This window comes from Artibeus jamaicensis, unplaced genomic scaffold (genome assembly GCF_021234435.1).
Source record: "Artibeus jamaicensis isolate MK-2021 breed Jamaican fruit bat unplaced genomic scaffold, CSHL_Jam_final scaffold_474, whole genome shotgun sequence".
NCBI lineage: Eukaryota > Metazoa > Chordata > Mammalia > Chiroptera > Phyllostomidae > Artibeus > Artibeus jamaicensis.
This window is the reverse complement of record NW_026522046.1, coordinates 18,021,653-18,044,544: the sequence shown is the minus strand read 5'-3', so window position 1 is coordinate 18,044,544 and position 22,892 is coordinate 18,021,653. Positions and strand designations below refer to the sequence as shown.

Here is a 22,892-nt window from a genome sequence, read left to right as displayed (position 1 = left end):
CCACAGTCTTCGTTACATGTCTGTTGCCGGTATTTCATTTCCCCTGCAAATTATTCCATGTGACACATCTATAACCTGCAATTATGAGGCATTATCACAAGTATTTCATTCAGAGGAGCTGGGCGACCATGTTGACTTAATTCCGGGGTGTGTACCATTTTTCAGCAAACAGAACACTTCCTAGTACACATGTAGTATCTCATTTGAACCTCATGCTAATTCTGCAAAAGTAGAACCCACACTCCCACTGTATAGGAGAGAAAACTGAGGTTGGCAGTGGTTAACAATTTGTCCAGTCTCACAGCAAGCGGCAGAGGCTGTTTGAATTTCAGTCTCTGACAGTAGGACGTTGTCCTGAGGGGAGAAATCCAGAAATAAGAGAGAACAATGGTGGGGAAAGGCAAAGAAGAGTGCGCTGGAATAGAGAAGGTCTGCATGACAGCTGTAAAATTATTTCAAGGAGAAATGAAGACAAATTGGAATTAAGCTCTCTTTTAATTATACATTTACCAGTGATCTGTCATTGAGAAAGAACTAATACATAGAGTATCAATTTTCAGTAAATATAAATGGCAAATAAGGCATTTAATGAATTGCAAATGACAGTGTTTCTAAAAGTAGTTATCAATCACGAGTAAGGGCCTTCCCATTTATTAATCATATATTTCATTTCAGCATAGAATTTAACAGAATAGCTTAAAGAGAATGCAGGGATGCAGCAGATGGTGACTGAGAAGGTAGGCATGAAAAATAAAACTTCTGCTTTATCCATTTCAAATGGGAAGGGAAGACGAGGGAGAAGGAAAATATTTGCAAATGGGATTTTAAAATAGTCGGATAACTGATGAAATGTTGAGAAAACTGCAAATTCATCGACTCTAAGGTATGCTCTTGAGCCAACAACAAAAAAAAAGGTTGAAAAGGAAAGAATCTTGGCCAGAAGTAAAGAGCAGTTGAGAAAAGACAAAAGACAAAAAGGCTGACTGCTGGCAGAGTCGCCATGGTTATGGGGAGGCCTCCACCGGTCCAAGTTGCCGAATTACCTCGGAGAGTGAGCCTGTCCATTCTCTGTCTCAGGTACTTCCCTGGCCAGAATTTTATTCAAAACAAAGGCTTTTAAAAAACATACTCCCACACTCCCTTCCCTTACCTCATCAAAAAAAAAATCATTAAGTCTCTCTGGTCAACTGGCTGATTTTAATATTGTTATAAAGTCTTAATAGTTTGTTCTTGATGTGCTAGTAAAGCCGCCATGCAAAGGGTTTAGGGCAGTGTGAAATTATCAGGGGGTCATAAACCTCACAGCGTTACAGACAGCACGGTCCAAGACAGAAACACCTGCAATTGCAAAGCTGGCAAAGAGGCAGAGCTGCAAAGAAGAGCAAGAAATACCTACCAATGGCTACTGTAACTGGTCAGTTAAATTTAGACTTTCTTCTAACTTTCGAATTACCCAATTATTTTATCCACTTATATACCAGGGTGGAAATGTCTGCGAGCCTACTCCGAAGCAAACCAAATTGCCATTTTTCTCAGGAAATCTAAGGATTTAACCTCTTATTCAATAACACTGCATATTTATGAAGCCAGGGTCTAATTAAATGACCTCAGTCATCAATCTGATTTTGTTAAACTTCCTTCTCGCAGAACTTCTAATAGAGATGTGTGAATCCCCGAGTATGAATGTTTAAATATTGAACTATTATTAGCACTGTGTTTTCTAAGGAAACCCTGCTATCAGCACGCCAGCTTGCCCTGCCTTGAACATCCTCTCCCTCCTACACGTCTCTGTTTTTCTTCCACATCCTTGCCCCTGCCATCCTGCCTCCTACCTCCCTGCTCCCAAAATCCAAATGGCAGAAAAGTGTGAATGAGCAAAAGCCAATTTTGTTATTACTACCATTTCCTTCTGCTTACTCTCAAAACAGAAGCTGCATAAGGAAGAAATAGGTCACATACAGAATTACTAAGAGAATCCTTCGTACAAAATCGTTCACCAAATGGAAGCTTCGTAAACATTCACTGAGGGCATCATGAAAGTGGGCACTAGACTTATTGGGGGATCACTTTGTAAATCATATAAGTGTTTAGCCACTGTGTTCTACACCTGAAGCTAATGTAAAATGATACTGTGTGTCAACTGTAATTGAAAATAAAAAAATGAAAAGATGTGCTGTGAGGGTGGGGTAACAAACCGCCTCAGTTTGCCCAGGACTGGGGGGTTGGCCACGATGAGAGACCTTTAGAGTTAAAACCTGGACAGTCCCAGGGAAAACCAGTTGGGTTGGTCACTCACCTTATATAACAGCAAATACACAATGGATTTCAAAGGCAAACTATTTTTTTAAAGAATGAGAAATATTTCATCTATATTTTATACTAACGCCATGTTGAAATGATAATATTTGGGATATACTAGATTAATAAAATGCATTATTATTTTTTTAAAAAACCGAGGGCACCATGACCCCCCTGGCTGGCCAGGCCTCCAGTCTCACCTCTAGTGGGTGCTGAGGATTGGACCCCTGTCTTTCAGAGAACACAGCTTCCTGTGTCATCTCAACAGCATGTAAAGAGCCATAGCACAATCAGTATTTGCCATAGTGAGAGTGAAATGGATCATTTCTGCACAGTGGCAAAGATGCCCCTCTAGCAGAGATGTTCCCTTCTCATAAAGAAGTCACAAAACTTCCTCTGATCGCAGCGACTCAGTCTGGTAGCTGAGAAATCTCTTCCCAGTTTCACCCCTCTCCTGTGGGTGGCCTGGAAAAAGTTACCCTTGGCTTCCTTATTTCAAGCTTCAGCTGCAGAATAGAATCACTGCTATTTTCTCTAGCTGACCATATAGCTTGCTGCAACCCTCCTCTTACACTGCAACTTATAATGCTCTTAAAATACACAGTTTTATCTCAAATGCATGTGATTCTATAGCTCCACTCCTGAGACTAGAAAATTACACTTTTGGTTCCTGGCATTTTATATTTTATATTCATCTTACACTAGCATTATGATCAAAGTAAGCATTCAAAAGCTCTTATGAAAACACGGCTTTAGGCCGTCTTTTAAACAACCGAACTACTTTATCGCTTTACACTTGGTTCAAAAATGCTAAAAATTAAAAAATACAAGTGATCATTTTGAAAGAAAAAATAAAGGGGCAATTAGATTAATCACCATTGAAATGGGCTGCAGAATCCAACTGAAATTCCTCAGGAGATTTGTGCAACACAGTTAATTGTGAAACATACAACTTGAGCTAAAAGCAAAGGAGGGCCCTCAAGTGTCCACAGATACACACAAGCACACATTTTACAAACGGAAACACATGCCTTTTTCCTGCCTTAGTTTCTGTCTTTCGGTAAAGCCGTTCTCCTCCACCGAAAATGCACACAGACAGACGTCTGCGTTCTCTAACCTGGTGTGTTTGGGTGTCCAACCACTGAGCTCAACGAAACCTCTACAACCACTGGGCACATTGAGCAAGTGCAGTCAGGTGCAACTAAACATCCAGCATGGAACAAGTTTATTTAATGAACTTCGTGTATATATGGAAGTCAGTAACGGATAGCATTAGAGCCAGCCGGGCATAAGGGTCATTGGCATTTAACGTCCAAATTTCCTAAAATAAGCACGAGTCCAATCTGAAAACCTGCTCTTCTGTATTTAGCATTTCTGGGTAGAGACACTTATTTTTACAATTCATCTTCTGTTTTCCCTACATGCCTTCTCTAGAATTCCCAGCATTCCCTCTGCATGGGAAAGTGGACAGAAGCATTTGTGTCTGACTAGGGTTCTAAAACTGAAGGGCAAAAGCAACTAGCGATGTTAAAATGCTCTCTCACAAAACAGCTGCTAAGTCTGGTTTTGCTTGGGTAGTGTTTGCTATAGTTTTTTAATCTGGAAAACATCACTGTCTCCTTAGAAATGGCCACTGGGACAAAATGTCAAAAGGATGGCAAAGCTCCTGGACCCAGAGATCCTCCTCCTCCCTGTGACACAACCTCCCCAACGGTGACCTTTCACACTGAAAACCTCCCACCTGCTACTGCTACAAATGTCAGGAGTAATGGGCAGGAAACAAGTTCATGGAGCTAAGTGTTAAGAGGATATTTCCAAATTCCAACCACATAATCTAAAAACTGAAAAAGAGCCATTTATTAAAACATATATAACCCTGAAATCACCCCAAAAGGTAGCCACCTCGCTATCTCTGCTGCCTCCATAATTCTTTCATTCAAATGACCTCCTTCTTCCCAGTTTATTATACCCAGGACTCATTGTTCCCTGCTGCCTGAGCCCTGCCCACAGAGATTCTGATTTAATGGCTTTGGGCTGGATCCCAAGTATTGTTTGGTATATTTAAGCTTTCCAAGTGATTCTATGCAGCCATATCTGAATCAATGTGTCTACTCTTAACTTGTCCACTGCCTTCTCTCCCAAAAGAAAAAACAAACAAAGACTACATCTGAGCACTCACTAGTCCTCTCTTTATTTAGATCCCACAGATTGTCCAATTATGCAGCTAGCCAAACACTTTGTTGCCAGGTCCAAGTGCCTTGGATATGAAAACGAAGTTGAGAATGGGCAAACAGGGCTTGATTTCAGGTGTTCTGTGCACAGAGGAAAGATTCTTGAAGTTGTGGCTTGCTTCCCTGGCCTTAAGAATATGCTGGTGACTGCAGGCAGGTTCACAGTCACAGCACATTGTTCAGAAAACCAGAATCTGAATCCAGCACCACCCACTGGCAAATTGTAAGGTATAATTAGCTTGTGATTTCAGGAAATGAAGTAATAAAATCTCTCCTAAGTCATTCACACAACAAATATGTGTACTTCCTTCCCTAAAAGAAACTAAAAACATCAAGTGATGGAAACCTACACTGCAGATAACTGGAAAGAAAATAAAAGAGATGACGAACCCTTGTCCTAAAGAGAAGATTACCCATAAAAACTGCAGCCAAATCCTTCTTTACTAAGAGTTCTACAAAATCATTTCTTTAAATTAAGGTGTCCTTTACCCAAAATCATATTAACTTTTATGAGTTCTAGAATACTCAGGCAATGCAATGTTCCACTTTTATTGCTGGATGAGAAAATCAGGCAACAGAGTGTTTGAATTAAGTTCTTGGGCTTTAGCGCGAAGCAGGTGCAGGATGGATCCAGCTCTGTCTGCACTTGGAACTGAGAGGCTTAGGGCAGACAACTAAAATGTCACAGTGCCCTGGATTTTAAAAATAATACAGTAACATCCCCCACCCCACAGATGTGTGAGAATCAACCTCAATAATGAATGAACACTAAATAATCTTGATTAGTACTATTACCTACTGTTGTTGTTATAAGTGATCTCCATTTTACAGATGGAGATACTGAGGCACAGAGAGGCTAAGCGGCTTACACATGGCCACACAGCTAGGTAGTAGCAGAGCCTGGACTTCAGTCTAAAAACTGTGGCTCCGGACTTTACACTCTTAATTGCTCCCTAGCATTTTTAATATTCTATAATTTCTAGAACTTTTAAGAGCACATTAAATTTTCACTGCTCTTTATAGCTTACAAAAGTTTATATCTGTCATCTTATTTCAACAATACTAGTCTGGAGGAAGGTAGTTTTGTTCCTATCTTATAGTGAAGATGTTTTGCCCAGAGGGTGAGTGCCCTGCCCAAGGACATCAGGCTGATGTGTAGCAAAGTGAGACGCACACTTTGTCCTGACTCTGCAGACAGCACCATCCACCAGAAAAAAAAATGCCCATGGCATCCAACATAGACTGAATTCTTGAGATATCACAGGAGAAAATGGAGACAACTGTACTTGAGCAACAATAAAAAAATGGGGGGGGGGAACCCCAAGAGCCTATCTTCAAGGTAGATAGGGCTTAAATCACTGTAGAGAGCATTTTCCTCTTAGCAAAGTTATTAATATTTGTCAAGTCTACACAATAAGGTGCTGTGATGTGATCAAGCAAATCATACCAAGAACGGGAGAAGGAAGTAAATGGTTGTGCTCCACACGCCCTGGAAGCAGTCTGCCCGTCCTGGCGAGTGCCACCAATTCACTTGGAAGGCTTCCTAAAGTGCTGCTGTTGTATTAGGTATCAGAGTATTTTCTTTTCTTGAGGGGAAAACCTTGGCGACTGAGGTTACTATCACTCAAGGGCAGGAAGAGAGATCCGATGTACAGATCATGAGGCCCCTGCATAATGTTTTTCACCTTGACATTTCCCATCCTCTTCGGATCCACCTACCCAGTGTTTTTAGGTCAAAGAAATGAGAATATGATGTTGCTTCATGGATCAAACCACATCTATCCTGGTGTTTTAATCCTGTACCATTTATCAACAGGATGCTTAAATCACTAGCATCTTACACATTTAGGCAAATGGGGGGAGTCTGTTCAGGATTTCAAACTGTGCCCAGCAGTAATGATGCGAATGGACTGATTTCTGTGCCAAACCTAGTGGCTGGAACATTGGCTTAGACACATATGCATAGCACAGCAAGATGGTTGGCAGAGAGACTTGGAAGACAGGGTAGTGCTTTTTATTCTTATTTCTGTTTTACAAATAACAAAATCACATGCAAGCCTGAGATACAAGCCCATGTCAGTCTTTGGATGGTACTACCTTTTACTGGATAAAAACTGCACCTCAAATAGACAAAAAACTGTACTTGAAAAATAACTAAATAAAATTTTTAAAAAAAACTGCACCTCAAAGCAAGATGCAGCTTTTGAAACCACGCAGACTTCAGTTTGGGCATTTTGATCAGATCTTTGCTCCCAGGCAAAGCTACAACTGGCAGTTGTAGCACTACTCCAAGGAGTTGGAGGAAACTCTTTGAAATCCCTCCCCATGGAAAAACAACAACAACAACAACTTCTCCTTGAACTGTGATGGCAAAGGTTAGGTCACTCTAACTGCACAAGGACTAAAACAACACTGAACCTGGCGACCATGGGAAGGGTCATGTGCCCATCTGCAAACCCAGGGCTACAGGACATGCACCTCAAGTACCTCCTACATCTCAGGCATTGCAATCAGCATTTTCCTGACCACAGACATATGGTGGACCTTTTAGGAAACACTTAATTGTCCATCTAATATACAAATGCCCTCCATACTAGGCATTTGCAGGTACACAAGACAAATTTAGAAATATGCCATAAAATGCATTAGACATATGCAAACTTTTAATCTTCAAATTTTGCTGAGCTTAGAGGCATATAAGTCAAAGAATTGTTTGTAAGAGTAGATGTGAGATGAAGGTATGCCCTTGGGCACATACTACCATCCGGATCATTGTGGTTCGGTGGGAGTAGACCTGTTACCCTTGCTCTTGACCTTACCCCATTGTACTGCAACCCTCTCTTCACATGTCTCTCTCTCTTCCAATAGACTATCAGTTCCTCAAGGGCAGGAAACATTTTGCTTGTCTTTGTATACCCAGTGCCCAGCACAGTGCTTGCCTCAGGCTGTCAAATACATATTAAATAAATATTGAATAACTGGACTGAATTATGGGTCCGGAAACATAATATGCTCCTCTGATGCTGCCAATAACCTAGTGTTTACACTAGTCAAACACAAAACTTCCATCTCTAAAGGAAGATACACAAACACCTTTGTGCTGGCTCCTAGGTTGTGGAGTTAGGTAGCTAAGTGTACAATTTACGTGGTGTCTATAAATGCACTCAAGAAGTTTACTAAAACACAACACCTGTACACTTTTTCTGCTTCTGCCCTAGGTTAGAGAATAACACAAGTAGAATATGCCTGCTACTACCTAAGTTTCAACGTGCCACACTTCAAACACTTAATAAACATTCTCGTTTTGCTTTCTGTTCATATGTCATCTTCTCAGAGAGGCCTTCTCTGACCACCCTGGTAAATGAGGTCCCCAGGAACCCTGGCCACCCAGCTCAGTTTTTTGGAGCACGGTCTCCATGTACCAAGGCTGTGGGCTTGATCCGCACATACGAGAATCAACCAATGAGTGCGTAAACGGGCGGAAGAACAAATCAATGTTTCTCTCCCACTCATCATCAACAACAAAAACTTAATAAAAAGTAAAATAAAAGAAGGCCACTGGGTGCTCTCTAGCAAGTCACCCTGCTTAATCTTCTTCATGCCACAAGTCAACATCTGAAAGTATATGACCATATACATTTATTTCCCCCCAAACAGGAAATGTAGGCAGGAGCCTTACCTGCGTGTGGTGCTGCTGCCTTCCCTTCACCTACAATTGTAGCCACTCGATAAATACTTCCTTGGTGCACGAATGGATGGGTGATAGTCACCAAGTAAGTATTTCTAAAGGGCCTGGTTTTATTTTCAAGTATCTTGAACGAGAACCGTATGAGCATTAACACCCAAGTGATTTAGTGAGGCAGGCAATGACCTCCACACCTGACAGGTATTAAGAGAAATGAAGGACGGCATTATTTTCAGATGAAAGGCCCCAAACACTTGCAATGGAACTGCAGCTGCTGGGTGTGTGGCTTCACAATGGTGACAAAATACCTGAAGAAGAGTCGGGAATGGTATTCAGTATTCCAAGTTCACAAAACCACTTTGCAGGGACTGATAGCCAGCCAGCAACAGGCACATGGGGATCTTTGCTTCAATTTATAAACCATTATCAGGGGTATATATGGGTCTGTCAAATGCTGACACTCAATGTTTTCAGGAAACTGAGTGTTTCTAGCATTTCGTTCATCATTTCTTAGATATAATACTCAATAACTATTCATTGACTTGATGTGATTGATCTCATCTAAAATATACTTTGAAAATGTTAACAAGAGCAATGCCCCATGGAACAATCTATATGCATCCACAAAAAGTATATGAATTTGAAACAAATGCTGTACTCTAAGGAATCAAACTCACAAAGTAAATTAATTCTTAAACAGATTTACATGCCTACATTTTTAATTCCTTAGCTGGGACCTTTTCAACTCCAATCTAAGGCATCTCATGTGTTTAATCTAATATAATCCAATGAGCTTTAATAAGCAAAGTTGTTCCCACTAGGATGAAAACCCAGCTACCCCATTTTTGTAAACTTCCATGTAGAGGAATGGGCTGAACTAATTTTTTTCTGAATCTTTGTATTTAATCAACAACATCATTGCCAAAGAAAACCTCTTTTCAAAAGACTCTCTCTCCTGGTTTATAACTTATAGTCAGACACGGGAACTGTGTGTCCGATAGGCTTTCGCGTGTAACATTGCACTGCCGTGGTGTTGATGCCACAGTTAAAACTACGAGATAGTTTCCATTAGAAAAATTTTCCCATAGCCTGGTTACCCAGTGAAAAACGTTTTCCTCTAAAAGTGGTCATTCCAATTCATAGGTTAGAAATTATTGTGGGTCATTTTCTTCCAAGAACATCAGAACCTTGATTGTCTTCAGACACCCTTCTGCCCTCATCGAGTCACATCAGTTGGCTTCAAGTATATGTGCAGGATGGAGTAGTGTGATGGTAATCACGTACCATTCAAACAAGCAAGTTGCCGTTTTTAAAATACCTGCACACTTGAAACCCTGACAACGAACTTATCCTTACACAGTTAGAGCTATCTGGATTGACTTCAGCTACAGCCTGTTCTGAGCAGCAGGAGAAAAATGGATACAGGGCACACATATGAGGTCAGAGCAACCCAGGAGCTTGAAATACCACAGACATCTCACAGCGGATCTTACAAAGATGCACCTCAGCGCTGGACTTCAGTCTTTTATGTCCTCCAGGGGGGTAGAGGGGCTTGGAAATCTGACCGGTCCTTACAGCGTGAGGTAACCCTGTGTGACCTTCCCAAATCCCTGCTGTGCCTGTTGCTCAAAGGCCAGTGCACTTCACCCTGAACTTCCAGCTTCCTTTAATTGTACACTTCACTTTCATTTTCCCTTAGCGTCCTGGTTTAGGGAACTTCTCTGTTCTGTTCTGAAAACTGGAAACAACCCAAATGTCATCATCCACAGGGGACTGTTTCAATAAAATGTGCTAACCTCCAAACAATGGGAACCCACTGCCTCTAAAAGAATGGGTTAGACTGTGCTGTAATGATTGGTCTGAGGTATATTGTTAACTGTTTAAAAAGAAAAAAGCAAGTAGCTACCCAAAGCTATAAAGCTATGCATATGCCCGTGCTAATAGATACATGGGGGTGATCTGCAGGACTTTGACTAAATGCCATACAGTGTGGACAGAAGGAAGAGGGTGGACTGCAAAGAACTTTCATTTTCCAGTGGTCATTCTTGCAGTTTTTAAAATTGCTGCAACAAGTGTGCATAAATTTTGTAATGAGAAAAATTTTGTTTCGAAGATAAGGAAAAAGACTGATAAAGACTTTAAGACATTATATAAATAACGTTCTAGGGTGAATCAAGTCTGAACACATGTGTGAACACCTACAATATCTGTCGCTGGAATTCAGCCCATGAACCACTGAAACTGCATGGACATTTTTATGCACATTTGCATTTTCTGAAGAAAAGCTCCCTATTCTTCATCAGATTCTTACAGGTGTCTGAGACCCAAAAAGATGTCACAAACCATGAGCTTAGCAGAAACCAAAATAGTTGTTCCACACCTCCATTCACTGTTATTATCATTGTATCATGAAACATTTTATTACTACTTAGTTTCATATTTCCTGCCAAAGGTAAAGTCTATAATCAGCACTGAAGAAGAATTATAAAAGCCCTGTTCTTAGTCTCTGCCCTCATTCAAAGGGGTTCCCAGTGCCCTAGGCACAGGATAAGAAGTCACACCAGGCTGGTCACGGGGCAATGAAACCCTACAATCCGGAGCTTGAGGACTGTCATCCAAGGCACAAATAGCCCTGTTTTCTCCAAGTAGATAAGAGATTTGTGAAATGGAGAAGGGGGGCCAGTTATGGAGTGAGGAATGGGGTGTGGGGCTGTGAGGGGAGGAAAAAGTCATAGTTGCATTTGAATTACAGTGACCTCATTCTGTGAGTGGGGTTAATTTAATCAGTGAAACAAGAGTCCCTACAACATCATTATCTGTCAGCCTTAAATTGTTTAAGAGCCTTTCATTTATAAATGCCCGTTGAAATATACAGGAAAAGTCTTGTTGCTATGCTGTATTAATACAGCCTAAACTGGTGTTAAAATCTATGTAAAACCTTGGTTTCTGGTGACTTTTTTTTTAAACTGACTACCCTCAGATTCCTAGGAATGACATGAGTCCACAAATATTTCACCATCTCTACCTTGACCCCACTGACAGTCTCCAGAGTCAGGTCCCATACAGTTTCCATAAACCTCGAGATCAAGTGTAGATCAATAACAATTTGTAATTTAAGCAAGGAGTCATGAGTTATACCTGCACTGGCAAAATGAGGAGCATTATTGGTAAAAATTAGGAATAATACTCCACTTTCCAAATGTGCTTTCCAGGTGGTTTATCACTGTCAAAATAGGCCAACTGTGGATTTAGTATTATTAAAGTGTGCAATTAAAGTGTCAGATATCCCGGAGTTCTAGTGCTGACACTACCTGAGTGCACAGGTTCTACAAGCAAAGAGACTGAAGGGCCTCTCATAATCCACCTAAGCCCAGTGGTAACCACCATCACCTAATTGTACTGATATCTGCCATATGCGAAGCACAAAACCAGGCACTATATAGAACAAAACTGGCTCTCCAGGAATTTTACAGTTTAGCTAGAAAAATAAGACAGATAGATAGATAGATACATAAATACATAGATACATAGATAGATACATAGATATCAAGAAACTTATAATAAAATGCCAAAATGATAGTAGGTAAAAATTATTCCACACTTTTGAAATGAAAAGAAAGAGAAATCATGTCTACAGGAGTGATAAGGATGAACATCACAAAGAAATTAGGATTTAAACTAAATCTTAACAGATTCAGATTTTGATAGTCAAAGTAAAGTATGGGCATATCTACAGACTAAGGCGGGATTATGGCCAAAATTTGGAAGATGGAAACACAAGGCTTGGATGGCAAGAGAATGAGAGGGACAGAATGAGTAAACAAATCAGGCTGAATGGACTAGTCTTGGGTAGGGAGACAAGCCTGAGAAATTAACAAAATAATGAACATGTGTTGAACTCTTACTATATTTAAGACACTTTAAATGCATGAGTTTATCAGATCCTCAAATGAGTTAAGTATCATTAGTCTATTAGTAAGAAAACTGAGGTACAGAAACATTCAGTAGTTCGTGCTTATTTTACCCAGCTAGTAATTGTAGGAGATAGGATTCGAACCCAGGCAAATTTAACTCACAACCTGGGCTCAGAATCACCACATTCTCTGATTCAAGAGTAGGAGGCTCCAAAAGACCAAGCTAAGGAATCTGGGTTTCAGAATCAGGTATAAAAATTGGGAGCTAGGTCTCTGATAACCCATTGATAATGCTTATAAACATAGATCACCACTACTCCAAATCTTCCTCTACAAGCGTAGCATTACCTGATTTTTCCAGCAATGTTAATTGATACTAGTATGCACTTACTGACCAGTCCTTTGGCTATAGTACTGTTTTAGATATTACAAAGTTCTTACTTCAAACTTTATCAGGAGTGTGCATTATACCGGTATTCCATCACCATACCTTGCCTTTTTATCCTCAGGACTTAATTTTACCTGTTGTTCACCTACCACTTCTGCTATAAATACAACTCATAATAATAAACAAAGCAATGTATGTTTATTTTCAATAAACAGACTCACAAATAAATACATGCATATATTTTCTTCCCTTGCTGCAGAAAGAATCACTTTGATCAATTACATACATTGATCCCTTAAAAACCATTTTCTCCATCTTAGGTTTATATCTTAAAAATCAGTTAGGTTCTCCAGTTACAGGTGTACAGGACAGGATATTTGGACCCTTCCAGGAGGCAGGAGAGAACTCTTCCACTGTTATATCCTCAGTAGCCAAATGACTTCTTCTCCTACTGTATAAAACCACAGAAAAATATCTCCTAATGATTTACTGCCCAACCCCTAGCCCACAAATCAAAGAATGGGGTTGAATGAAAAATAAGAAAGAATGGTGGCCAGTGGCTATGTGAAGGGGGAGTGAGTGTTTCAGTTTATTTTCTTAAACCAATTAATGATGAAGCGGCATGGAGGGAAAGAAAGACAAAACATGGCCGTGAAAGACTTTTTTTCCAGCTAAATGGCCAGATATCAGATTCTGTATTAAGTACTTCCACCTATCAAAACACACACACATGCGCGCACACACAACCTTTGAGATGGAGGAGGAAGATACAGATCTTAGAAATACAAGGTAATATTCAGGAAGGCTTGTGGATATCGTAAAATGTTGGAACTTTAAAAGACCCTTGGAAATCATCTATTCTAGATGTTGCAAACTCAGGGTCTATGACAGAGGTGTGTGATTGGGCCTGCAGAATGTTGTTGGTTGTTGCGGTCCTTTATAATAAGTCAACATTTTAAAGTAGACAAAATTCACAGAACCATCTAGATATGTAACTTCTCTTAAAAAGTGGAAGACTTAGCAGCCCTAACCCCCCTGCACAAATGGCCACTGTGAGCTGGAACTGAGAAGCAGCTGTCACTTTTAGAGAAGTCTTGAATTCCCAGCTTGCCAGTCCCCACCACTCCCTCGTTCTGCAATATGAGAGCTGGGTGTCAAAAACTGAATAAAAATCAGAGTTCAGTGCTTATACCCACCTTGCCTAATCATGTACCGTACCTGCCAATTCCTATAAGCATTTGAGTTTACAAGCTCCACTTTAGTTCAGTCCCCTCATTTAGAGAAGAGCAACTCAGCCAGGGTAGTAAAGTGACTTACAAAACTCACTCCGTGAAAGTAAAATGTTCACACACAGTGGATCATAATCTAATGACAACTGGAAAGTATGTGCAACTAGCTTTAGACTGTGCACATACGATGTCAAAATGTATGGAGTGACAACATCAAGATCTCATTTTATTTATACAGTGCCCCCCACCCCCTTAAAAAAGGGCAAAGATTCTCAAGTTTATGAAATAAATGTTTTGCCCATTTTGGCTTGGTATAGACAGTTAAACCTAACTGGGTAAAAACAATACAGGGAGGATAATAATGTGTAAAATTTTTCTCTTTTGAAAATGTAACTGATATATCGGAACAAGAGTGACTAAGATTTATTGGGTGAGCGCTTGAATACTTTGCATACATTTACCCTATTTAACCCTCAGAGCAGCCCAAGAAGGGTGGTATTGTTACTACCACTTTACTAGTAAAGATGCTAGGGCTCAGAGGCATCCCCTACCTTCAAGGTGACCCAACTATCCAATCAGGGATCACACCCAGATTCAAGAACTGATGAGCACGTTTATAATGTTCTTAAGAGCAGGGCACATGACTTGTCCATGCTCACAGAAGGGTCTCATTGATATTTGTTTTGCAAGCCTGTCCACTGCCAAAGCCCACCAAGTGCTATGTACAAGGACTTGCGTAAATGCCATAATCTGAACAGCCCCAAAATACAAAATTAATTCCTTTAGGCTGGTTCTTGAACAGGTTAAGAAAGCTTTGGTTCCTCTTGTTATATAGTCAGTGACCCCTAGGCAGGTGTCTGCTAAAGGAATTAAGAAAATCTCTTTTCTAAATCAAATTTCTCCTTTAGAATTGTTATAAAAGTTAGTAGTCAAGGATTTGGCTAATATACAAGCCAAAAGCAAGTTTGCTAATGAATAAGAATAATAATTAAAATCGAAATAAGAAGTAATTCAAGAATGAGAGCTTTTGAAGAGTCAGGAATTTGATTAAAAATTCAATTGCTTTTTTTCTATAATGAAACAGTTCTTTAACCACAAAACAGCTTTTATAATAATGCAGAAGAATATGGTTCCAAGTAAAACACTCCCCCATTTTAATCATGGCTATTATTTTTGAAAATGAAAATGGCTGAGGTCATTGTAATCTATTTTAGGGTTTGCATGGGTTTGGTGGTATTTTTTTCTTGGCTTTAAGCTCTCCACGTTACCAGCTAGATGTTATGGGTTTTGCTATGTGCCCTTTCAAATTCTATTCTTTTTAATAACGATGTCCTTTATACACATAAATTAAAGTGAATTCCACTTTCTTTCCTAACAACTCCAGATGGGGTCCACACTTTCAAGAGGACTAGAACTTGCCTTTTTAAAAACAAATTGTGTGTACTTCTTAGAACAAGTATGTTCCTAACTGCATTAAAATGCGGTGAATGTTCAAATGCTGAGAGATTAGTAAAAACAGGAATCATGTGGTCCTTTTCAAAACCAAACTGAAATAGGAGAATAACATCTGTGTACCTACCCCTTCCAACTGACAAAGACAGACACAGATAAAGAAAGAATGCCCAGAAACAAAACTCCATCCGGGCTGAAGTCCGCACCTGCCAATGCCGTGGACCGGGGGGACAGCCTAGAGGTACTCAGTTACGACGCATCAGTGAAGCATTCTGTCCCCTGTAGGACATTGTAGGCAAACTTATCACATACGTGAAGACAGTACAGTCACACAATCAGGCCTCCTTTTAGATGTGATTCACATTTCACTGACTTTCTGAATTTAGCTTGTTTTTTATTACAATTCACTATCACATCCGACAGAACAGCTCAAGATCCCTCTAAATAGCAGCAACCCAGACACACAAGAGAATGTTTTGGCAAAGCATACATATTGTTAAGGGTTGCATACGAAAATGCTTTAAGCTCTGTTTGTTTGCTTGTTTGTTTGTTTGTTTAAAAAATTAACTTGCAAGGCCAGTGTAGTAAGATGCTGTAGCTTTTATGAAAGGTGAAATAATTTTAAACACAGACACACAATGAGTTTATTTATTTAGAAACTTGTTAAAGAGAGTCTGGGAATTCAAATATTCAATGTTGACATTGTACAGAACTGGCCAGGAGCCAGAATTCAGTCTCCAGAGGGACCCATTGGACAAGGAATTCAGGCCTTTCTCTCCTCCCACTTGAGCTAAATAGGTAGAGGCCATTAGTTATACCCACAGCAATATCTGAACTGCACTCAAATAAGCTGCCCCAGCCAGGGCACTTCAAAGGAGGGCAAGTGTGTTTAGCTTTTTAGTGCTGAACTAGAGCAATATGTCACACTTTTGAAAGAGTTTTGTAAACAGTTTCTTCCTTATGTAGAAACAACTCTGAAGTTTCTTGTATGGCATGTAAGCAGAGGTAATTAACAAGGATTATACTTTTTTCATTTACTGGGGGAAAAAATAATACCCATCTGTGTGTGGACCAGGGATATCAGAGAAGCACACTGCTTCGACGATCTCCCTCTGTTATTTTCTGTTCCATTCATTTATCTCTTTTTACCCCGTCTGCACACTTGTTCTCACTATGCAGCCAATTTCCTTGAGAATTCCCTGGTAAACTCAGAAGGCCAGAGAGTGGGAAGGGGGAAAAAATCTAATTTTAGAAAGAGAACGGTAGCAAATGGAGTGGGGAGGGAACGAATGGTTCCTACTGGGCAGTTCATCGGAAAAGAAAAGCAGACCCTACAGATCTTTATAGCACGTGCCCAGAGCAGCAGCTTCCTGCTGGGGAGGGCTCACCACCACTCCAAAAAAAATGTACCTGACATTATTACAATGTGACTGTCTGTGCATCTCTTCCCCCGCCTCTTACTTCTCTGCCAAAGGAGGCTGGGAAGGGACCTGACCTGCTGGTGAGAGTGAATGAGTGAAGTGTGCCTGCCCTCCTCACTCAAGTGGGTCTCTAAACCTCGGGGGGGGGGGGGCGGGTGTGCGCGCGCGCGCGTGTGTGTTCGTGCATGTGTACACCGTCATGGAAAACCCGGCTGGGAGGGAATCAGCTGGCCAGGCACCCAGCGCCTCTGAGATTGCAGGGTAAGAAGTCTGGCCTCAGCTTGGAGCTAGGAACTGAGCAGAGCTGCAGGACAGAGGTGTGGGGGGCCTTCCTGGGCTGGGGGGCAGGGCTCTGCTTACCTACTCACTAGGGCCTCCCCAGCTCTGCTGCCACCCCCCATCAGGGCCCACTTCCTCCTCCACACCAGTGGGCTTTGGGGAAGGGTGGGAAGGTGTGCCCAGCTCTTAGGTACAGGGCTCTGCCAGCCTCTGAGTACCCTGGGAACAGGGTAAGAGCTGTTGGCCAGGAGATGACAAGTCAAGTTTCTCCACTTCAGGGCCAGCTTCCAGCAGAGACAAAGTGGAAGAGGTGCAAGGACAGAGGACACTGACCTGGGAGTGCCAAGGGCAACTTGGCTCTCTCTTGTCCTCCTTGCTGAGGGGGAACAGAGCCAAGTGTCCTCAGCTGTGGCCTTCCAGCACCAGGCCACGTCTGCAGTCCCAGATAACCTGGCCCCAACTTCCAAAATGAAATAAACTCCAAATAACAAGATGTTTAAAGGGGAAATGCTTACACAGTTATCACTCTCAATTTTTACAAGAAAAAAAGAGAGAGAGAGTGGGAAGGAGGAAGGAAGGAGAAAGGAAAGAAAGAAAGAGAGAAAGAGAGAAAGAAAGAAAGAAAAAGAAAGAAAGAAAGAAAGAAAGAAAGAAAGAAAGAAAGAAAGAAAGAAAGAAAGAAAGAAAGAAAGAAAGAAAGAAAGAAAGAAAGAAAGAAAGAAAGAAAGATGAAAGGAGAGATGTCGTGGAATGACGTGTTAATTTCTATTCGATAAGTGAGCTACGTACTGAATGACTGAGCTTCGGCAGAGGAGGCCCGGCCCGGGTGGTAGGGAGAGGCCTCCACTCAGAAAGCCCGAGAGCTGAGCTACCCCGCAAAGGACACTCAAGAACACTCACACCGTCGCCAAGACCTGGGACTCTTCAGACCCTCCGAACGAAAACCCGAAAAGGGAGCCTTTCTTTCCATCCTTCCTGCCTCTGCAGTTAATGAACCGTCCCTTTCCAACAGTGTTCAGGATGAGGGGGGAATGAAAAGCGGTATTAACCCTCCCTTAAACACAGGTTTGTTTTTTGCTTGCTTGTTTTGTTGTTGTTGTGTGTTTTGGCAAAACACATAGAAATGCTGCAGAAGGACTGCACTCCAAGTGCCAAATGGAATAAGGAAGATCTATGCCAGGGTGATGGTCAAGTAATGGCAAATACACCAACTTCCTCGAAGGGTCCTCTGCCTCAGTGAGGCCAGCGTTTTTCCTCCTCAAAAGCAGTGTAAAATAAACAACTAAAATGTACTTTTTAACAAAGCTCTGTGTTTTAATCTTTTTTTTTTAAGATTAAAGAAAATGTAAGTAGGTAGGCATACGAGGACTGCAAGCTGGAGCCTGGGTGCGTGTTTCCTTTATTATCTTAGGTATTGGGCTGCCAAGGTGAGAAATTTAAGCTTGGAAGAAAGGGTCGCCGACTACCTTACCTACCGACTACTTTACCTACTTCGAAACCTCTTTTTAAACAGAGATCAAGTGTACAAGTAACAAGTGCCCCTGAGTCTCCTGGGGAGGCAGGAGCTGAGGGGGTCACTCATTGCAAATTCGTTCATTGCAGTAACTGAAACCCTGCGAGTATCACGTTAGGAAAGTGGGGTGGGAGGTGGTAGTTCCGAAGGCTCTAGATAAGCTGAGCAGATTCAACCTCACTCCTTTCCCATCATCAAGAGAAAAGCTGTTGCAAATGGCATTTCTTGCACGGCCCAGGTGCTATCCTCACTGCTTGAGAAAACGGCTGGGAGACTCCCGAAGCTGCCAGAGTGGGCTTGGCTTTTATTTTTCTTTTCTTGAAAAATGGGAATAAAAGCCCAGGGCTTTAGGCAATACAAATGTCAATCTTGCCTTCCCCTTCTTTATTTTTTCATTAAATAATTTGCTCCTCCAAATGGTTGCAATGAATTTATCAGTTTAAACTATTGTATTAAAAGAAAAGCCTTGTAAGTTGGAAAATGGGTTTTGCAGTCATTCTGGGTTTAACTTCAGTCAGTGGGTACTTTCTGGGTCTGTGGTTCCTACTCTTGGTCCATGGGATCCTCCTGTACCCAAGCCAAGACTGCAACAGGACTTGGCCACCAAACAAGCTAATTTACAAAAGACAAAAAGAATAAGCAATGGAGAAAACAACTGTTTCTAAGTGACTCACTTCTACTGCAATGTTTACTTTTGCAATTATAAAGATAGGTTTGTTGTTTTGGGGGGTTTTTTTAAGTACGCTGGTCACACTGCCTCTAACCCCCCAATAAGAAAGAAACGGGTGCAGACAGAGCTGCAAAGTTTTCGATGGATTGCACCGCAGGGGTCACCACACGCTTGGAAACTCACGCACCACGCGGGGGAAGGAACTAGCGCTTCGAAATACAAAATGCATACTTTTAATATGATTTCCTTTATTACCCGATTGTGATTGAAGAATTGCCTAAAGCTGCACCTCGGTCTGAGAAAGGCAGCCGTGGTGGACAGCTGGAACAGCGCAAGCGAGAACCTGAGGCTTAGCAAGAAAAGTTTGTAAGAGTTCGTCGCTAGTTAGCAGAAAGCAACAGCGGCATCCTTAGAGACACTAGAAACAAAGTTAATGGGTCTCCAACTGCATGAATGACAACTAGCACCAGATCAGAAAAGAGGCTTGGTTTCTGGATGTTCAGTCCTCTGAGCCTGCGGGAATATTTTAATACGACGGCATACAGCTTGGCAATTAAGAGTCGAAAAAGTTGCTCAAGAAAATTCGAAGGGTTTTGTGTTCTGCTTTCACTTCTGCGGATACCCCCGCTTGAGGTGCACGAAGCCGTCGGCTTTCATTTCACAATTTACTCTTGGTTGCAATAGGCTCTCCACCCTCCCCTCTCCCCACCCCCGCCCGTCAACCCTCATCACACACACACACACACACACACACACACACACTCCTACCCTTTAGTCGTAATTGAAGTCCCCAGGCCTGCAAGCATATATACATTTATTCCTTCTCAGATGAAAATAAAGACATCGGCCTCATTTAAAAGCAAACAGGAAAAACAGGAATTCCACCGGTGCGCTTTGACAATGTCGCAGCTAAGTGAAATGAACAATATCCAAAAGAGAAACAGATGGACTGTAGACCCAAAGAGCCTTAGATTTAGGTTGATTCCCTGAGACCAGGGCGAAAGGAAACGTACTGGGAAGTGGGGGAGTGCTTTGGTGAGAACTGGACGAAGCACTGGAAAGGCGCCTAAAGTGACAGCATCTCGCTAGGCTAGACCACGCACTCCCACCGCCAAAGAAATCCAGCCGGCCGAGCCGGAATCTGAGGCTTCCTTCTGCGCGGCTGCTTGCGGGAACACCAGAGGCTGCTGGCATGGGGCGTACTTAATTTTAATATGCAAGGACTGGAGGGTGAGAGACTAGGAAAAAAGCATCTCACCCACCACCTCCTACGTCTTCTCCCTCCGGTCCACAAGCAAAACAATTAGTTCGGTTTCCAGTGAGTGGGAAATCGAACGGCGGCCTGTCCTCTCCCGTGGCTGCCCCAGCCCCACACGCCGACACCTCGCGGAGGAGCACTTTAGATTGCCCCGAATCTGCGCACTGCCGAGTTCCCTTAGACTCAGGGTAAAAACATTTAGACAAACCCAGTCCTGCTGCCTACAGTCCCGGTTGACACTCGTACCATCTTAGTGTCGGCTTCGCAGACAATGCCGGGAGAAGTCACTCAGCATTTTTTCTGCAAGAGGAGTGGGGGATGGGGTCCCGCCGCTCCCACAGGGAAGAAACCCAATTGCCCTCATCCCTCAGGTCGCAGGCCGCTCCACGTGGAGCAGGCAGGGGGCGCCGGGGAGGGTTAAGTGACCCGAAACACGGGCTCGGTCCAGAAGGAGAGCAGAAGCCTCCCGCGCGTCTTCGCCGCCGCCCTAAGTCCCGGCAGCCCGCCCCCTGGGGGTCACTCGGCGCCCCGCCAGCTGTAGCTCAAGGGCCGGAGCGCGCCCTTTCTGCCCCCTTCCCGGTGGCCGCAGTCGCCGCTGGCTGCGCGCCCTACACTCCCTGGTTTCCAGGCGCTCCCCGGCCTCTTCTCTCCCCACCTGCCCGCGGCTCTGCTCAGCCGGTAGCTCTGCTCTGCCCGTGAGCCCCACAAACCCTGTGACTACGGCCCCCACCCTCGTCTCCCCCACCCCCAATCCTAGTCCTCACGCCGCGCAACCCAGAGCACAGCTGAGCGCACAGCGCCCACTACCGCAACCTCAGCTCGGCGCAGCCCGCCAGCCCGCGCAACTTCCAGCGGCCGCCTCGCAACTTTTCCCAACTCCACCACTCCTGCCTGCCGCCGCCGCCACCACAGTGGCTCCCTCGGAGCCTGCCACCCACTCCAAACACCAGAAACAAACCAAGGACCAAAAATGCTCCTTTCCCCAGTCCTCCCCCCCACCCTACTCTCCCCCTCCCACACCCGGGACTAGCTGGTTGGCCAGAGGCAACTCTCCGCCGCCTGAGGGGAAGGGGAGGGGAGGGGGAGACTCTCTCATATCCTCACCCCCCCCACTCCACCCCTTCCCGCTCGCTCTCGCGCTCTCTCCTCCCTCCCACCCCAGTCTTTGCTGCCCCCACCCCCACCCCCACCCCGGGGTTGCCACAGCTGGTCCGTGCGTGAGGCTGAGGTCTGCCCGGCTCCTCTGGCGCCCAAACCAGGAGCGACAATGCGGGCCGGCGGCCGGACGCGAAGGCTGGGACCGGCAGGTTGCTGGGGCTGCGCTGCGCCTGCCCTTCACCCGGGGCCCCAGAGCGAGAGGCAGCCCCGCGCTCCCTCCCGGACGGCTGGAGACAGATATGCAAGATGGCAGAGGAGGGGGAAAGCCAATAGAAAAGGGATATTGCACCTACTTGTGGCCAGTTTCCTTGCCCTGCCTTTGGATCTCATGCTGTGCCCAGTCCTGCAGCCGCTGGTGTGTGGTTGGGGTTTTTTTTTCTTGGATCTTTTCCTTCTTTTGCTCTCCCTCTCGCTCCCTCCCTCTTCTCTCTCTCTCTCTCTCTCTCTCTCTCTCACACACACACACGCACACACACACACACTTACACACTCTCTGTCTTTCCCTCTTTCACTCTCTCCCTCCCTCTCTCCCTTTCTCTCAATCCACACTCGCTATCTCTCCAGCATTGTCAGTTTGGACACCTTCGCACATGCGCGCTAGACGCCCCTCCAACATCTCAGCGCCGCCAAAAAAAGTTTGGAGCGATTTATCACTTTGATTTGGAGATCTTGTCAGATGGCAATCGCCGAGGAGGCGGAGAAAGGGAGCCACGGGGAGGGCGGCGGGGGGCGGGGAGCGAGCGCGGGGAGCTGGAGGGGAGCAGACACTTCGCCCCCCCAACCCCCCAAAAAAGGAATGAAAAGACTCGGGCAGAGTATTGATTTGGTGTTGGAATCACCAATAAGCCTGTATCATAATAACTATTACTGTTTTCCCACTATAAATTGCAGGAAATTTTCTATACCGTCCATACCAAGAAGGCGGGGCTGGGAAGGACTTTTTAAATCTTTCCCGTACTAAACAACCAGAAGGACTGGACTCTCGACGAATGATCCAGGAAAAAGTGAGATTCATCCTGAACTTCGGGAAATCTGATGCTGCCGCTGCTACTGCTACCGGAGCTATTGCGGCTTCTGCTTTCAGAGTTGAAAGCAGAATAAATGGTTCTTTCTTGATTTTAGGTATAATGCCAATGCTTGTCGCCACCCTTGGAACATTTTAGTGACCTATTCCCACCAAATAATAATTTTCACCTTTGAATCGCAGGTCCAGGCAAGCTCGGGCATTTGATATCCAAGACCTCCTGCCTTTCCTGAGGTCGGCTGTCACCTTCCGGCCTCCCCCACCGCTGCCCCCCGTCGCCTCTCGCTGCAGCTCAGCCTGCCTGCCATTTTCACTCATTCGCTTAAACCCGTAACCTCCGGGGTCGTAAGAAGAAGGAGGTGGGGAAATCCA

General features: G+C 43.6%; 1 protein-coding gene across 6 annotated transcripts in view; it reads right to left on the bottom strand.

The window, feature by feature from the left end:
* Positions 1–22,112, bottom strand: part of MECOM (MDS1 and EVI1 complex locus) — a 551,406-nt gene extending 529,294 nt beyond the window's left edge. For 3 of the 6 annotated variants that reach the window (XM_053657783.1, XM_053657784.1, XM_053657787.1), the window contains exon 1: positions 21,790–22,112. In XM_053657783.1, the coding sequence (XP_053513758.1) occupies positions 21,790–21,826 (37 nt within the window). In that variant the 5' untranslated portion in view covers positions 21,827–22,112. The remainder of the gene's footprint in view (positions 1–21,789) is intronic. The other 3 variants (XM_053657785.1, XM_053657786.1, XM_053657788.1) reach the window with 2 other exon arrangements.
* Positions 22,113–22,892: the final 780 nt, after the last annotated feature.